Below are 16,150 nucleotides of genomic sequence, written 5' to 3'. Positions count from 1 at the left end.
AAAGGGAAATCCGAGACAGGGTGATAACAAGGGGCCCTCTAACTCAGCAACAAGGCCAGGGGCTACAAGGTAACTTAAAACTAAAGTATGTGCGGAAATACCGCCAGGGAAAAGGACAACCAAAATACCACTTGTCCACTCTCCTACCCGGCACCGCCGAGTTCCGGAGAGGACTTGTGGAAGCGGAACCCTCCGCAAATGCTCCGAAACAGAATACAAAAAATATAGCGGGCTGATCCACAGCACACGGCAGAGCCGCAACTCACGAACACCACACGAGATTCTCTGGCGACCGTGGCGGACAATAGAGGACCAGAGACTTCTTAGGATAAGATGATAACTCCAAGATTCGGGAACTCTGGAAACAGGAATGACCGGACACAGCAGGACAGGAACTGACGTTCAGCAAACCTAAGCAGCATACAGGAAGCTATAACCGGCGTCTGTGTGAGGCACTGGGAAGGCTTAAAACCTTGACTCCTCCAATCAGAGTTCCAGAGCCTGATTAACATAAATGTCGTGCAGCTGCCTTGCTGCACGACCAGGAAACATGTGCTATAATTAAACTAGATCGACCCTGCAACGGGGAACGCGGTCCGCCCGTGGCGTCCCCGTTGCTAGGGTCCTGGCGGCTCGGCGCGCCCGGCGTCCTAGCGTTGCTAGGGAGCAAGCGGCTCAGCGCGCACGGCGTCCTAGCGTTGCTAGGGACCCGGCAGCTCAGCACGCTCGGCGTCCCTAGTTGCTAGGCGCCGGGCCGCGAAGGGAACCCGGACCGCGGCGCCTAACAGTACCCCCCCCTTGAGGAGGGGTCAATGAACCCCTAAAGCCAGGTTTCTGAGGAAATTCCAGAAAAAATGATCTCTTGAGTTTAGGGGCATGAAGATCCTTATCCAGGACCCAAGACCTTTCCTCCGGACCATAGCCTTTCCAGTGGACCAAAAAATAAAGCCGACCCCTGGACACTTTAGAATCAAGAACCTTCTCCACCAAGAACTCCTGTTGTCCCTGTACATCCACCGGAGATCTACCCTGAGGGGTCCTCCGAGGAAATCTACTGGAAGAAACATATTGTTTCAACAGGGAACAGTGAAAGGTATTTCCAATTCTGAGAGCTCTAGGTAAACGTAGCCGAAAGGCAACTGGGTTGACCTTCTTAGTGATAAGAAACGGTCCAATAAATTTGGGTCCCAGTCTAGCCGAGGATTGTCGAAGCTTGATGTTGCGAGTTGACAACCACACCTTATCTCCCACCTTAAAAGTGCAAGGACGTCGGAGCCTATCAGAAAATGTATTTTCTCGGAAGGCCGCTTTTCTGAGAGCAAAGTGCACTTTTCTCCAAATTGCTCTGAGATGGGAGGTTAAGGACAACGAGGAAACTGGAGAATGATGAAAAAAAGAGTTGGCTCTAGGGTGAAAACCAAAAACTGAAAAGAACGGAGACTCTTTGGTGGAGGAATGACAAGAGTTATTATAAGAAAATTCAGCCAAAGGGAGAAACTCGGACCAATCATTCTGGAGTTTGGCCGAATACAAACGTAAATACTGTTTTAGTGACTGGTTGACTCGTTCGGTTTGCCGTTAGACTGTGGGTGGTAACCAGATGTTAAAGACAGTTTCATCTTCAATGAAACACAAAACCGTTTCCAGAATCGTGTGATGAATTGTGGACCCCGATCAGAAACAATATCAGTGGGCAAACCATGAAGCCTGAACACATGGCGGAGGAACAAAACTGCCAACCCTTGAGCAGAAGGCAATCGGGGAAGAGCAATAAAATGAGCCATTTTGCTAAAACGGTCCACTACCACCCAAATGACTCGGAATCCGGCTGAAAGGGGAAGGTCAACCACAAAATCCATGGAAATATGAGACCATGGCCTGAGAGGACCAGTTAAAGGCATGAGTTGCCCGATAGGCAACGAACGAGGAACCTTATGCTGTGCACAAACCTGACAGGAATGGACGAATTCCTTAACGTCTTTAGGAAGACTAGTCCACCACACTGAGCGAGAGACTAACTCCAAGGTCTTAGTGATACCCGGATGCCCTGAGACTTTGTTGTCATGAAACTCAGCTAAAACAGTGCCTCTCAAAAATTCAGGGACATAAAGACGACCAGCAGGAGTAAGTCTAGGAGCTTGGTGTTGAAGCTGGTTTAACTGAGTAAATAAATCTTGTGTGAGGCCTGCCCGGATGACCGAAGATGGAACTATGGGGGTAACAACAGGATTGCTATTGTGAACCGGAAGAAAGCTACGTGAGAGGACATCAGCTTTCGTATTCTTGGAACCAGGCCTGAAGGTGATTATAAACCTGAAACGAGTAAAAAATAATGCCCAACGTGCCTGCCGAGCATTAAGCCGTTTAGCTGATTCAATATACTGCAGGTTTTTATGGTCAGTAAAAACTGAAATAGTATGTCTAGCTCCCTCCAGCCAATGCCTCCACTCCTCGAAAGCCCATTTTACTGCCAGTAACTCCCGATTACCAACGTCATAGTTGGATTCAGCAGAGGAGAATTTCCTGGACATGAAGGCACAAGGATGTAACTCCAGAGACTCCGGATCTTCCTGAGAAAGGACAGCCCCCACTCCAACCTCTGAGGCATCAACCTCCACAATAAAGGGCAGTTCCGGATTAGGATGTCTGAGGACAGGAGCCGAGACAAAGGCTTGTTTCAAGGCCCGGAAGGACAACTCAGCTTCATGCGACCAATTGGAGGGATCCGCTCCTTTTTTTAGTCAGCGCTACTATGGGAGCGACCAGGTCAGAAAAAGTATGAATGAACCGCCTATAATAATTCGCAAACCCTAAAAAGCGCTGAATTGCTTTTAAATTAGTGGGTTGCGCCCAATTAAGGATGGCCTGGAGCTTCTTCGGTTCCATGGAAAATCCCTGGGGAGAAATTATGTACCCTAAAAAAGATACCTCTGTGATGTGAAAATCACACTTCTCCAGCTTGGCATATAAATGATTCTCACGTAACTTTTGAAGAACCAGACGCACCTGGGTAACATGTTGTTCCATCGACTCAGAATATATCAAGATGTCGTCTAAATAAACGACCACGAATTTCCCAAGGAAGTCACGGAGAACATCGTTAATGAGGTCTTGAAAAACCGCCGGAGCATTTGACAGGCCGAACGGCATCACCAGGTATTCATAGTGACCCGACTGAGTGCTGAAAGCAGTCTTCCACTCATCCCCAGATTTAATTCGGATGAGGTTGTAAGCTTTTTAGAGAAAATCACGGCGGAACGTAACTGATCAAAGAGTACAGAAATTAACGGCAAGGGATAGGTATTTTTAACAGAGATCTTATTCAGTGCCCTAAAATCAATGCATGGTCTTAGCGAGCCATCTTTTTTCTCCACAAAGAAAAAACCAGCACTTAAGGGAGATTTTGATGGTCTAATAAATCCCTTCTTTAGGCTTTCCTGAATATAACTATTCATGGCCGTGGTTTCTGGCCCGGACAAGGCATATAATCTCCCCTTAGGCAAAGTGGCCCCTGGAACTAGTTCAATTGCACATTCGTAGGACCGATGGGGAGGCAGAATGTCCGCATTGCCTTTGGAGAACACATCAGCAAAATCCTGGTATTCCACAGGAATGAGCTCTGGGACGACTGCTGCAACCCTGACTGGATAAGAAATACATTCTTTAGCACAAAAAGAACCCCATTGGGAAATCTCCCCGGACCGCCAATCAATGGTGGGATTATGAAAGGCCAGCCAGGGGTGACCCAGAACAACAGGAACTGCCGGGCAATGTGTAAGGTAAAATTCAATATTTTCGGAATGTAATGCTCCTACGGTAAGTACTACTGGAGGTGTACGGTGAGTAATTATCCCATTAGAAAGCGGACCCCCATCTAAGCCGTGCATGGTGATACATCTATCTAATGGTAACTGCGGAATACCTAAGGCCTTAGCCCAAGTTAAATCCATAAAGTTTCCTGCAGCTCCACTGTCGACAAAAGCCGACACCAAAGAACTGAGGCTACCAAAGGAAACCTTAACGGGGACTAAGAGAGAGTTGTTCGAGGAGATAAGCTGCAGACCTAAGTGAACCCCCTCACAATTCACTTGGTCAAAGCGTTTCCCGACTTGTTCGGGCAATTACGAGCAAAATGTCCCTTACAACCACAGTATAAACAAAGACCGGAATTTTGTCTTCTGGCTCTTTCCTCAGGAGACAGCCGAGAGAGACCCATCTGCATGGGCTCCTCGACGTCCTCTGGAATGGAATATACACAAGGACTAGACCTTACAGATGCTCCTCTTTCAGCCCTCCGCTCACGGAGACGACGATCAATCTTTATAGCAAGCTCCATAAGTTTATCGAGAGTCTCAGGAGCGGGGTACTGGAGGAGACTGTCTTTTATAGATTCAGATAAACCGAGGTGAAACTGACTGCGCAGGGCAGGGTCATTCCAGCCACAGTCGTTCGACCAACGGCGAAATTCGGTACAATAAACCTCCGCAGGATTTTTTCCTTGTTTGAGAGCGCGCAGCTGACTCTCAGCGGACGCCTCTCTATCTGGGTCATCATACAAGACCCCTAAAGACTTAAAAAAGGCGTCTACAGATAACAACGCAGGATCCTCTGCTCTTAAACCAAATGCCCAGGTCTGAGGATCCCCCTGGAGTAAGGAAATAATAATCCCAACCCGCTGAGATTCATTACCAGAGGATGTTGGTCTTAAACGAAAATAAAGTTTACAGGATTCTTTAAAATGAAAAAATTATTTTCTATCACGGAAAAACGGTCGGGCAAATGCATCTTTGGTTCAGAGACTACCTTCGGGGAGGCTCGCAAAAGATCTTCCTGCGATCTCACCCGAAGAGAAAGATCCTGAACCATCTGAGTAAGTTCTTGAATCTGGTTTACTAAGAGCTGACCGGGATTCGGCCCTAAACCTGACGGATTCATGAGGCCGATAAACTCTCACAAAAACTGAATGAGAAAAAATTAAACCCCGTTTAATTTTAAGTTTTGGTTATGGCCGGTTATAATGTTATGATTCCAGCACTCTGGTCTGAGGAGATTTGATGACAAGGACCTGAGCACTGGAACGTAATGCTGGGAAAGGAAGCGGGAATGGAAAATAGCCCCTGGCGCCCTAACTCCGTTGTCTCGCCCGTGCTGTCAGAAATCCCTTGCGAGACTATGGTTGCTTGAGCCCATGGCAGCCGCATTTGAAGGGCGGATTACGTCTGCCCAACTCCGATGCCCCCTCAGGTCTTAATGGGAGACAAAGGGAAATCCGAGACAGGGTGATAACAAGGGGCCCTCTAACTCAGCAACAAGGCCAGGGGCTACAAGGTAACTTAAAACTAAAGTATGTGCGGAAATACCGCCAGGGAAAAGGACAACCAAAATACCACTTGTCCACTCTCCTACCCGGCACCGCCGAGTTCCGGAGAGGACTTGTGGAAGCGGAACCCTCCGCAAATGCTCCGAAACAGAATACAAAAAAATATAGCGGGCTGAGCCGCAGCACACGGCAGAGCCGCAACTCACGAACACCACACGAGATTCTCTGGCGACCGTGGCGGACAATAGAGGACCAGAGACTTCTTAGGATGAGATGATAACTCCAAGATTCGGGAACTCTGGAAACAGGAATGACCGGACACAGCAGGACAGGAACTGACGTTCAGCAAACCTAAGCAGCATGCAGGAAGCTATAACCGGCGCCTGTGTGAGGCACTGGGAAGGCTTAAAACCTTGACTCCTCCAATCAGAGTTCCAGAGCCTGATTAACATAAATGTCGTGCAGCTGCCTTGCTGCACGACCAGGAAACATGTGCTATAATTAAACTAGATCGACCCTGCAACGGGGAACGCGGTCCGCCCATGGCGTCCCCGTTGCTAGGGTCCTGGCGGTTCGGCGCGCCCGGCGTCCTAGCGTTGTTAGGGAGCCGGCGGCTCAGCGCGCACGGCGTCCTAGCGTTGCTAGGGACCCGGCGGCTCAGCACGCTCGGCGTCCCTAGTTGCTAGGCGCCGGGCTGCGAAGGGAACCCGGACCGCGGCGCCTAACAATATCCCTCAGTTTGGAAAATTTGACCGAGAGAACAGGACATGATACTATAGCACATGGCGAGGAACCGAACCGTACAACATATCAAACAGCATCCAAGAAACTCTTAACAGAAAAACTAATGCTGTTTGCACGAACTGTTTGAACAAGAACCTTGAACACAGCAGGTTGACAGCACCGATGTGGGCATCCAGTGTCCCCTTGAGGATTCAGAGAAATGGATTTATCGGTAAGTACCAAAATCCTCTTTTCTCTTTCATCCACTAGAGGACACTGGAGTCCTACACAGTAGGGGACATCCCAAAGTTATCCCCCAGGGAGGGAGTGCTGTCGGTGGCCTGCAAAACTAAACGTCCGAACTTAGAGTCTCAGGACGAAAAGGTATCAAACTTGTAAAATTTTGCGAACGTGTGGGCTGAGGACCACGTCGCCGCTCTGCAAAGTTGAGTAGTGGAAACACCTCTTGCAGCCACCCATGAGGCACCCACTGATCGTGTAGTATGAGCACCCGTCTGAACCGGAACCTGTTTGCCACAGGAAATATAAGCTTGCTGAATGGGCAAGTCGAATCCATCTAGACAAAGGCTGCTTAGATGCTGGCCAGCCCTTCTTTGGCTTATCATAAAGAACAAACAATAGTCCGACTTTCTGAAGGACGACATAACTTGTACGTATACCCGTAAAGTTCGGACAACATCCAAGGACACTTCCCCATCTGCGAGATCCTGAAAAGATGGGACCACAATTGGCTGGTTTACGTGAAATCCCGAAACCAACCTTAGGAAGGAAATCTGCTTTTGTAAGGAGTTCTGCCCTAACCTCATGAAACATGATAAGGCTCCCAACTCAGAAACACGCCTGGCCGAAACCAAGGCAAGCAATAATGTGACCTTCCAAAATAAATATTTCAGGTCTGTTCTGCCTAAAGGCTCAAAAGTTGGAGATCTCAAACATTCCAACACCAAATTTAAGTCCCATGGCGCAGTGTTAGGACGAAAAGGGGGTTGTATCCTCAGAACCTCCTGTAAAAAGTAGTGATGAGCACCGGAAATTTTTCGGGTTTTGTGTTTTGGTTTTGGGTTCGGTTCCGCGGCCGTGTTTTGGGTTCGAACGCGTTTTGGCAAAACCTCACCGAAATTTTTTTGGCGGATTCGGGTGTGTTTTGGATTCGGGTGTTTTTTTCAAAAAACCCTAAAAAACAACAGCTTAAATCATAGAATTTGGGGGTCATTTTGATCCCAAAGTATTATTAACCTCAATAACCATAATTTCCACTCATTTTCAGTCTATTCTGAACACCTCACAATATTATTTTTAGTCCTAAAATTTGCACCGAGGTCGCTGGATGACTAAGCTCAGCGACCCAAGTGGCCGACACAAACACCTGGCCCATCTAGGAGTGGCACTGCAGTGTCACGCAGGATGACCCTTCCAAAAAACACCCCCCAAACAGCACATGACGCAAAGAAGAAAAAAAAGAGGCGCAATGAGGTAGCTGTGTGAGTAAGCTAAGCGACCCTAGTGGCCGACACAAACACCTGGCCCATCTAGGAGTGGCACTGCAGTGTCACGCAGGATGGCCCTTCCAAAAAACACCCCCCAAACAGCACATGACGCAAAGAAAAAAAGAGGCGCAATGAGGTAGCTGTGTGACTAAGATAAGCGACCCAAGTGGCCGACACAAACACCTGGCCCATCTAGGAGTGGCACTGCAGTGTCACGCAGGATGGCCCTTCCAAAAACTACTCCCCAAACAGCACATGACGCAAAGAAAAATGAAAGAAAAAAGAGGTGCAAGATGGAATTGTCCTTGGGCCCTCCCACCTACCCTTATGTTGTATAAACAGGACATGCACACTTTAACCAACCCATCATTTCAGTGACAGGGTCTGCCACACGACTGTGACTGAAATGACGGGTTGGTTTGGACCCCCACCAAAAAAGAAGCAATTAATCTCTCCTTGCACAAACTGGCTCTACAGAGGCAAGATGTCCACCTCATCATCATCCTCCGATATATCACCGTGTACATCCCCCTCCTCACAGATTATCAATTCGTCCCCACTGGAATCCACCATCTCAGCTCCCTGTGTACTTTGTGGAGGCAATTGCTGCTGGTGAATGTCTCCAAGGAGGAATTGATTATAATTCATTTTAATGAACATCATCTTCTCCACATTTTCTGGATGTAACCTCGTACGCCGATTGCCGACAAGGTGAGCGGCGGCACTAAACACTCATTCGGAGTACACACTTGTGGGAGGGCAACTTAGGTAGAATAAAGCCAGTTTGTGCAAGGGCCTCCAAATTGCCTCTTTTTCCTGCCAGTATAAGTACGGACTGTCTGACGTGCCTACTTGGATGCGGTCACTCATATAATCCTCCACCATTCTTTCAATGGGGAGAGAATCATATGCAGTGACAGTAGACGACATGTCCGTAATCGTTGTCAGGTCCTTCAGTCCGGACCAGATGTCAGCATCAGCAGTCGCTCCAGACTGCCCTGCATCACCGCCAGCGGGTGGGCTCGGAATTCTGAGCCTTTTCCTCGCACCCCCAGTTGCGGGAGAATGTGAAGGAGGAGATGTTGACAGGTCGCGTTGCGCTTGACTTGACAATTTTCTCACCAGCAGTTCTTTGAACCCCAGCAGACTTGTGTCTGCCGGAAAGAGAGATCCAAGGTAGGTTTTAAATCTAGGATCGAGCACGGTGGCCAAAATGTAGTGCTCTGATTTCAACAGATTGACCACCCGTGAATCCTTGTTAAGCGAATTAAGGGCTCCATCCACAAGTCCCACATGCCTAGCGGAATCGCTCTGTGTTAGCTCCTCCTTCAATGTCTCCAGCTTCTTCTGCAAAAGCCTGATGAGGGGAATGACCTGACTCAGGCTGGCAGTGTCTGAACTGACTTCACGTGTGGCAAGTTCAAAAGGTTGCAGAACCTTGCACAACGTTGAAATCATTCTCCACTGCGCTTGAGACAGGTGCATTCCACCTCCTATATCGTGCTCAGTTGTATAGGCTTGAATGGCCTTTTGCTGCTCCTCCAACCTCTGAAGCATATAGAGGGTTGAATTCCACCTCGTTACCACTTCTTGCTTCAGATGATGGCAGGGCAGGTTCAGGCGTTTTTGGTGGTACTCCAGTCTTCTGTACGTGGTGCCTGTACGCCGAAAGTGTGCCGCAATTCTTCTGGCCACCGACAGCATCTCTTGCACGCCCCTCTCGTTTTTTAAATAATTCTGCACCACCAAATTCAAGGTATGTGCAAAACATGGGACGTGCTGGAATTTGCCCAGATTTAATGCACACACAATATTGCTGGCGTTGTCCGATGCCACAAATCCACAGGAGAGTCCAATTGGGGTTAGCCATTCTGCGATGATCTTCCTCAGTTGCCGTAAGAGGTTTTCAGCTGTGTGCGTATTCTGGAAAGCGGTGATACAAAGCGTAGCCTGCCTAGGAAAGAGTTGGCGTTTGCGAGATGCTGCTACTGGTGCCGCCGCTGCTGTTCTTGCGGCGGGAGTCCATACATCTACCCAGTGGGCTGTCACAGTCATATAGTCCTGAGTCTGCCCTGCTCCACTTGTCCACATGTCCGTGGTTAAGTGGACATTGGGTACAACTGCATTTTTTAGGACACTGGTGAGTCTTTTTCTGAGGTCTGTGTACATTTTCGGTATCGCCTGCCTAGAGAAATGGAACCTAGATGGTATTTGGTACCGGGGACACAGTACCTCCAACAAGTCTCTAGTTGGCTCTGCAGTAATGATGGATACCGGAACCACGTTTCTCACCGCCCAGGATGCCAAGGCCTCAGTTATCCGCTTTGCAGCAGGATGACTGCTGTGATATTTCATCTTCCTCGCAAAGGACTGTTGGACAGTCAATTGCTTGGTGGAAGTAGTAAAAGTGGTCTTACGACTTCCCCTCTGGGATGACGATCGACTCCCAGCAGCAACAACAGCAGCGCCAGCAGCAGTAGGCGTTACACGCAAGGATGCATCGGAGGAATCCCAGGTAGGAGAGGACTCGTCAGAATTGCCAGTGACATGGCCTGCAGGACTATTGGCATTCCTGGGGAAGGAGGAAATTGACACTGAGGGAGTTGGTGGGGTGGTTTGCGTGAGCTTGGTTACAAGAGGAAGGGATTTACTGGTCAGTGGACTGCTTCCGCTGTCGCCCAAAGTTTTTGAACTTGTCACTGACTTATGATGAATGCGCTGCAGGTGACGTATAAGGGAGGATGTTCCGAGGTGGTTAACGTCCTTACCCCTACTTATTACAGCTTGACAAAGGCAACACACGGCTTGACAAATGTTGTCCGCATTTCTGTTGAAATACTTCCACACTGAAGAGCTGATTTTTTTGGTATTTTCACCAGGCATGTCAATGGCCATATTCCTCCCACGGACAACAGGTGTCTCCCCGGGTGCCTGACTTAAACAAACCACCTCACCATCAGAATCCTCCTGGTCAATTTCCTCCCCAGCGCCAGCAACACCCATATCCTCCTCATCCTGGTGTACTTCAACACTGACATCTTCAATCTGACTATCAGGAACTGGACTGCGGGTGCTCCTTCCAGCACTTGCAGGGGGCGTGCAAATGGTGGAAGGCGCATGCTCTTCACGTCCAGTGTTGGGAAGGTCAGGCATCGCAACCAACACAATTGGACTCTCCTTGTGGATTTGTGATTTCGAAGAACGCACAGTTCTTTGCTGTGCTTTTGCCAGCTTAAGTCTTTTCATTTTTCTAGCGAGAGGCTGAGTGCTTCCATCCTCATGTGAAGCTGAACCACTAGCCATGAACATAGGCCAGGGCCTCAGCCGTTCCTTGCCACTCCGTGTGGTAAATGGCATATTGGCAAGTTTACGCTTCTCCTCCGACGATTTTATTTTAGATTTTTGAGTCCTTTTTTTACCGATATTTGGTGTTTTGGATTTTACATGCTCTGTACTATGACATTGGGCATCGGCCTTGGCAGACGACGTTGATGGCATTTCATCGTCTCGGCCATGACTAGTGGCAGCAGCTTCAGCACGAGGTGGAAGTGGATCTTGATCTTTCCCTATTTTTGGAACCTCAACATTTTTGTTCTCCATATTTTAATAGGCACAACTAAAAGGCACCTCAGGTAAACAATGGAGATGGATGGATACTAGTATACTCATGGATGACGAGCGACTGCCGACACAGAGGTAGCTACAGCCGTGGACTACCGTACTGCGTCTGCTAGTATAGACTGGATGATAATGATATAAAAAATATATATATATCACTACTGCAGGACAGGTATATATTGTATAATGACGGACCTGCTGGACACTGTCAGCACTGCAGACTCCTAAACTACTAGTATGAAGAAGATAGAAAAAAAAAAAAAAAACACCACAGGTAGGTATACAATTATGGACGAGCGACTGCCGACACAGAGGTAGCTACAGCCGTGGACTACCGTACTGCGTCTGCTAGTATAGACTGGATGATAATGATATAAAAAATATATATATATATAATCACTACTGCAGGACAGGTATATATTATATAATGACGGACCTGCTGGACACTGTCAGCACTGCAGACTCCTAAACTACTAGTATGAAGAAGATAGAAAAAAAAAAAACCACCACAGATAGGTATACAATTATGGACGAGCGACTGCCAGTGCCGACACAGAGGTAGCTACAGCTGTGGACTACCGTACTGCGTCTGCTAGTATAGACTGGATGATAATGATATAAAAAATATATATATATCACTACTGCAGGACAGGTATATATTGTATAATGACGGACCTGCTGGACACTGTCAGCACTGCAGACTCCTAAACTACTAGTATGAAGAAGATAGAAAAACAAAAACCACCACAGGTAGGTATACAATTATGGACGAGCGACTGCCGACACAGAGGTAGCTACAGCCGTGGACTACCGTACTGCGTCTGCTAGTATAGACTGGATGATAATGATATAAAAAATATATATATATCACTACTGCAGTACAGGTATATATTGTATAATGACGGACCTGCTGGACACTGTCAGCACTGCAGACTCCTAAACTACTAGTATGAAGAAGATAGAAAAAAAAAAACCACCACAGGTAGGTATACAATTATGGACGAGCGACTGCCGACACAGAGGTAGCTACAGCCGTGGACTACCGTACTGCGTCTGCTAGTATAGACTGGATGATAATGATATAAAAAATATATATATATCACTACTGCAGGACAGGTATATATTATATAATGACGGACCTGCTGGACACTGTCAGCACTGCAGACTCCTAAACTACTAGCATGAAGAAGATAGAAATATAATGAATGACGGACCTGCTGGACACTGTCAGCAGAATGCGTTTATAGAATAAAAAAAAAAAACACCACACGAGTGTTTAACTTTTTCAGGCAGACAATATACTGGTGGTCACTGCTGGTCAGTCACACTGGCACTCTGGCAGCAAAAGTGTGCACTGTTAAATATGTACTCCTGCTATAACTGCTCCCCAGTCTCCCCCACAATTAAGCTGTGTGAGCAGTGAGCACTACTCAGCACAGTCAGATATACATAGATGATATTATCATGCAGCACACTGAGGCTGAGCACAGATATGGTATGTGACTGTGTATCGTTTTTTTTCAGGCAGAGAACGGATTATATTAAATAATAAATAAAACTGGTGGTCACTAGTATAACTATCAGCAAAACTCTGCACTCTCTGAGTACTCCTAATGCTCCAGTAAATCAAGTGCCTCACTCGCTCATCACTAGTAAAAAGGTTTGAACCTCTGACAAGAATGCTAACCGCTTGTTGAAATAGGATGGAGAGAGACGAAATTTGAACCTTCAGAGAGCCCAGCCTCAGTCCTACATCTAGACCGGCCTGATGGAAAAGTAGAAGTCTGGATAAGTGGAAGTTCGTCGAATTCCACCAATGTTCTTGACACGAGTCCATGTACCTCTTCCAAATCCTGTAGTAGTGCATGGCTGTGACCGGCTTCCAAGCGGCAAACATCATAGGAATGGCCGTTCTTCGTATCCCTCTATTTCTTAAGATCCGGGTTTCAATAGCCACGCCGTTAAACGCAGCCTGTGCAGGTGTGGGTGTTGGAACAGTCCCTGAGATAGCAGGTCCTCCCTCTAAGGTAACCGCCAAAGATCTTCCACTAGTAACCCTCGCAGGTCTGAGTAACAACCCCTGCGGGGCCAATCTAGTGCGATTAGAAATGCCCACACTCGTTCTCGTTTCAACCGTTTCAGAACCCTGGGTATGAGTGGGAAAGGTGGAAAAATGTAAACCCTCCTGTAACACCAAGGAAGTGTTAATGCGTCCACTCCTTCTGCTGCTGGATCTTTTGTCCTGGACACATATCTGGGCAGCTGATGGTTTTGCCAAGACGCCATTAGATCGACTTGAGGTAGACCCCATCTCCTCACCACCATGTCGAAAATCCGTGAATGTAGACACCACTCTCCCGGATGCATGTCCTGGCGGCTGAGATAATCTGCTTCCCAGTTTTCCACACCTGGAATGAACACTGCCGAGAGGATGATGTTTCGCCTTTCTGTCCACAACAGGATCTTTGTGGCTTCCTTTAACGCCATCCTGCTCCTTGTTCCTACTTGATGGTTTATGTAAGCCGTCATCGTGACATTGTCCGACTGTATCTTTAAGTGTTGACCCATGACTAGGTCTGCGGCTAAGAGAAGCGCATTGTAAACTGCTCTCAGTTGGAGAATGTTTATGGGTAGGCTGCTCTCCTGTAACGTCCATCCTTTATGTCCATGGATACCATGACCCCTCCATGTTCTAAACCCACAATAACTGACTGGATTTATTCCATCTTGAATCTGCAAACCGTTAGGAATTTGTTCCACTAGGACGGCACCCCAACCTCTGAGACTGGCGTCCGTTGTCAGGATCCTCCAATCCCAAATGCCGAATCTCTTGCCTGCTGCGAGATTCTTGTGCAACGACCACTAAATCAAGTAGGTTCGTATGCGCGGTGGAAGCTGGATTCTTCGATGTAGAAGCCAGTGCGAACCTGCTCCCTGAGCAATGAGTTTCATCTGCAATTGTCAGGAATGAAGTCCCCCGTACCGGAGAGCTGCGAATGACGCCACCCTCTTCTCGAGAAGTAGCACAGAGGTGTAGAGAACCCGTCTGTGTCCTTAGTACCTGAGCCACTAACCTCTGTGGGTCCTAGATCTAGTTCTCTGGTAGGAATACTCTTAATTGTATCGTGTCCAAGATGAGACCGAGGAATTGAATCCGTTGAGTTGGCATGAGGTTGGATTTCTGGAAGTTCACAATCCACCCATGTTGAATGAGAAATTGATGAGATGTCTGAGCATCCTTTATCAGCTGTTTCTGAGATGAGGCCTTGATCAGTAGATCGTCTAGATAAGGTATGATCGTGACCCCTGTCTCAATCCTGTCACCACTATTGCTATGATCTTTATAAAGATTCTTGGAGCTGATGATAGACCGAATGGCAGGGCCCTGATTCGGTAGTGATCCCACACCGGTGCAAATCTTAACTAAGCTTGGTGATGGGTCCAAATCGGGATATGAAGGTATTTTGCACTACCAAAAGTTTTGAATAAAATCCCGTTCCTCATTGAGAATCCGGGACTGGCGACTTAACCCTTTGTATGCAGGAGTCTTTGAAGTTGCCTCCTGTAACGCTCCTGCTCACAATGGGCACCTAGGCCCTCGCGCTGCAAATAAATGGACTGTGCGGACGCTCTTGTAACTATCCTGTAACCCTGGGAAATATTGTTGACCCAGACGTCCGGTGATGTTTTGGCCCAGGCGTCCCGAAAACCTTCCAACTCTGCGCCCCCCAAGGGGGACCCCAGGTGAGCAGGAAAACCGCCATGCCACGGGTTTGTCAGCAGGTCTGTCCTGCTTTTCTTTATTTTCTTTATATTATTTACTTTGATTTAGACCGTTTGTTCTGTCACAGCGCCAGCAGAAGGAGGGGGGCGGCGGGGAAGCTGCGCAGCTGAGACCCAGGGCTTAGAGCCAGAAAGTAGCAGCGTTGTGTGCGGTCCGCGGGAGGAAGTCTGTCAAACTGCCTCCTGGATCCATGAAGAAGCTATGGTTACCATAAGTGTAACTGTAACTAGGGCCCCTTTACAACCAGTACTCACTGCTGACTCTGTGCTCCGGATTCTGAGGAGAGATGCAGATCCCCTGTAGTAGGTTGCTAAACTGAGAAATTTCGATCCCATACAAATTAGACGCTCCACAAAAAACACACTACTACTTATATATGATCCCTAAAAATAAACTTCTGCTTGTTACTTTTAATAACACTATAGTGATGTGTGTAATAACTCTCTTCATGTGATGTTTGTCATGGATAACCTTGTGTTATAAACACCCAACTGAGAACAGGGCAGATGGCGGAGGAGGGTGTAGGATAAAAGATTGCTGTAGTGACTGAGCAAGGAGAATATGTGACTTCTGTAATAAGTGTTTATTACTCACCTGTGCTGATATCTTTAGGGATCTCCTCCTCCTTACACTGCAGATCACCCCTCACATACGTCTCTTCTTCTCCCTCTATATCTTCTGCCTTTATATCAGTGACATACGTCTCTTCTTCTCCCTCTATATCTTCTGCCTTTATATCAGTCACATACGTCTCTTCTTCTCCCGCTATATCTTCTGTCTGTATATCAGTCACATATGTCTCTTCTTCTCCTTCTATATCTTCTGCCTTTATATCAGTCACATACGTCTCTTCTTCTCCCTCTATATCTTCTGCCTTTATATCAGTCACATACGTCTCTTCTTCTCCCTCTGTATCTTCTGCCTTCATATCAGTCACATACGTCTCTTCTTCTCCCTCTGTATCTTCTGCCTTCATATCAGTCACATACGTCTCTTCTTCTCCCTCTATATCTTCTGCCTTTATATCAGTCACATACGTCTCTTCTTCTCCCTCTGTATCTTCTGCCTTCATATCAGTCACATACGTCTCTTCTTCTCCCTCTGTATCTTCTGCCTTCATATCAGTCACATACGTCTCTTCTTCTCCCTCTATATCTTCTGCCTTTATATCAGTCACATACGTCTCTTCTTCTCCCT

The 16,150-nt window shown here is 47.4% G+C and overlaps 1 protein-coding gene across 1 annotated transcript in view; it reads right to left on the bottom strand.

The window, feature by feature from the left end:
* LOC134983306 (zinc finger protein OZF-like) overlaps window positions 1-15,995 on the bottom strand; it is a 55,388-nt gene extending 39,393 nt beyond the window's left edge. The window contains exon 1 of the mRNA XM_063949020.1: window positions 15,548-15,995. Coding sequence (XP_063805090.1) covers window positions 15,548-15,929 — 382 coding nt within the window. The 5' untranslated portion in view covers window positions 15,930-15,995. The remainder of the gene's footprint in view (window positions 1-15,547) is intronic.
* Between the last annotated feature and the right edge of the window lie 155 nt (window positions 15,996-16,150).

Source organism: Pseudophryne corroboree (genome assembly GCF_028390025.1).
Source record: "Pseudophryne corroboree isolate aPseCor3 chromosome 3 unlocalized genomic scaffold, aPseCor3.hap2 SUPER_3_unloc_12, whole genome shotgun sequence".
In the NCBI taxonomy this organism is placed as follows: Eukaryota; Metazoa; Chordata; class Amphibia; order Anura; family Myobatrachidae; genus Pseudophryne; species Pseudophryne corroboree.
Note: the sequence above shows the minus strand (reverse complement) of the source record. Positions and strands in the feature narration are given on the sequence as shown.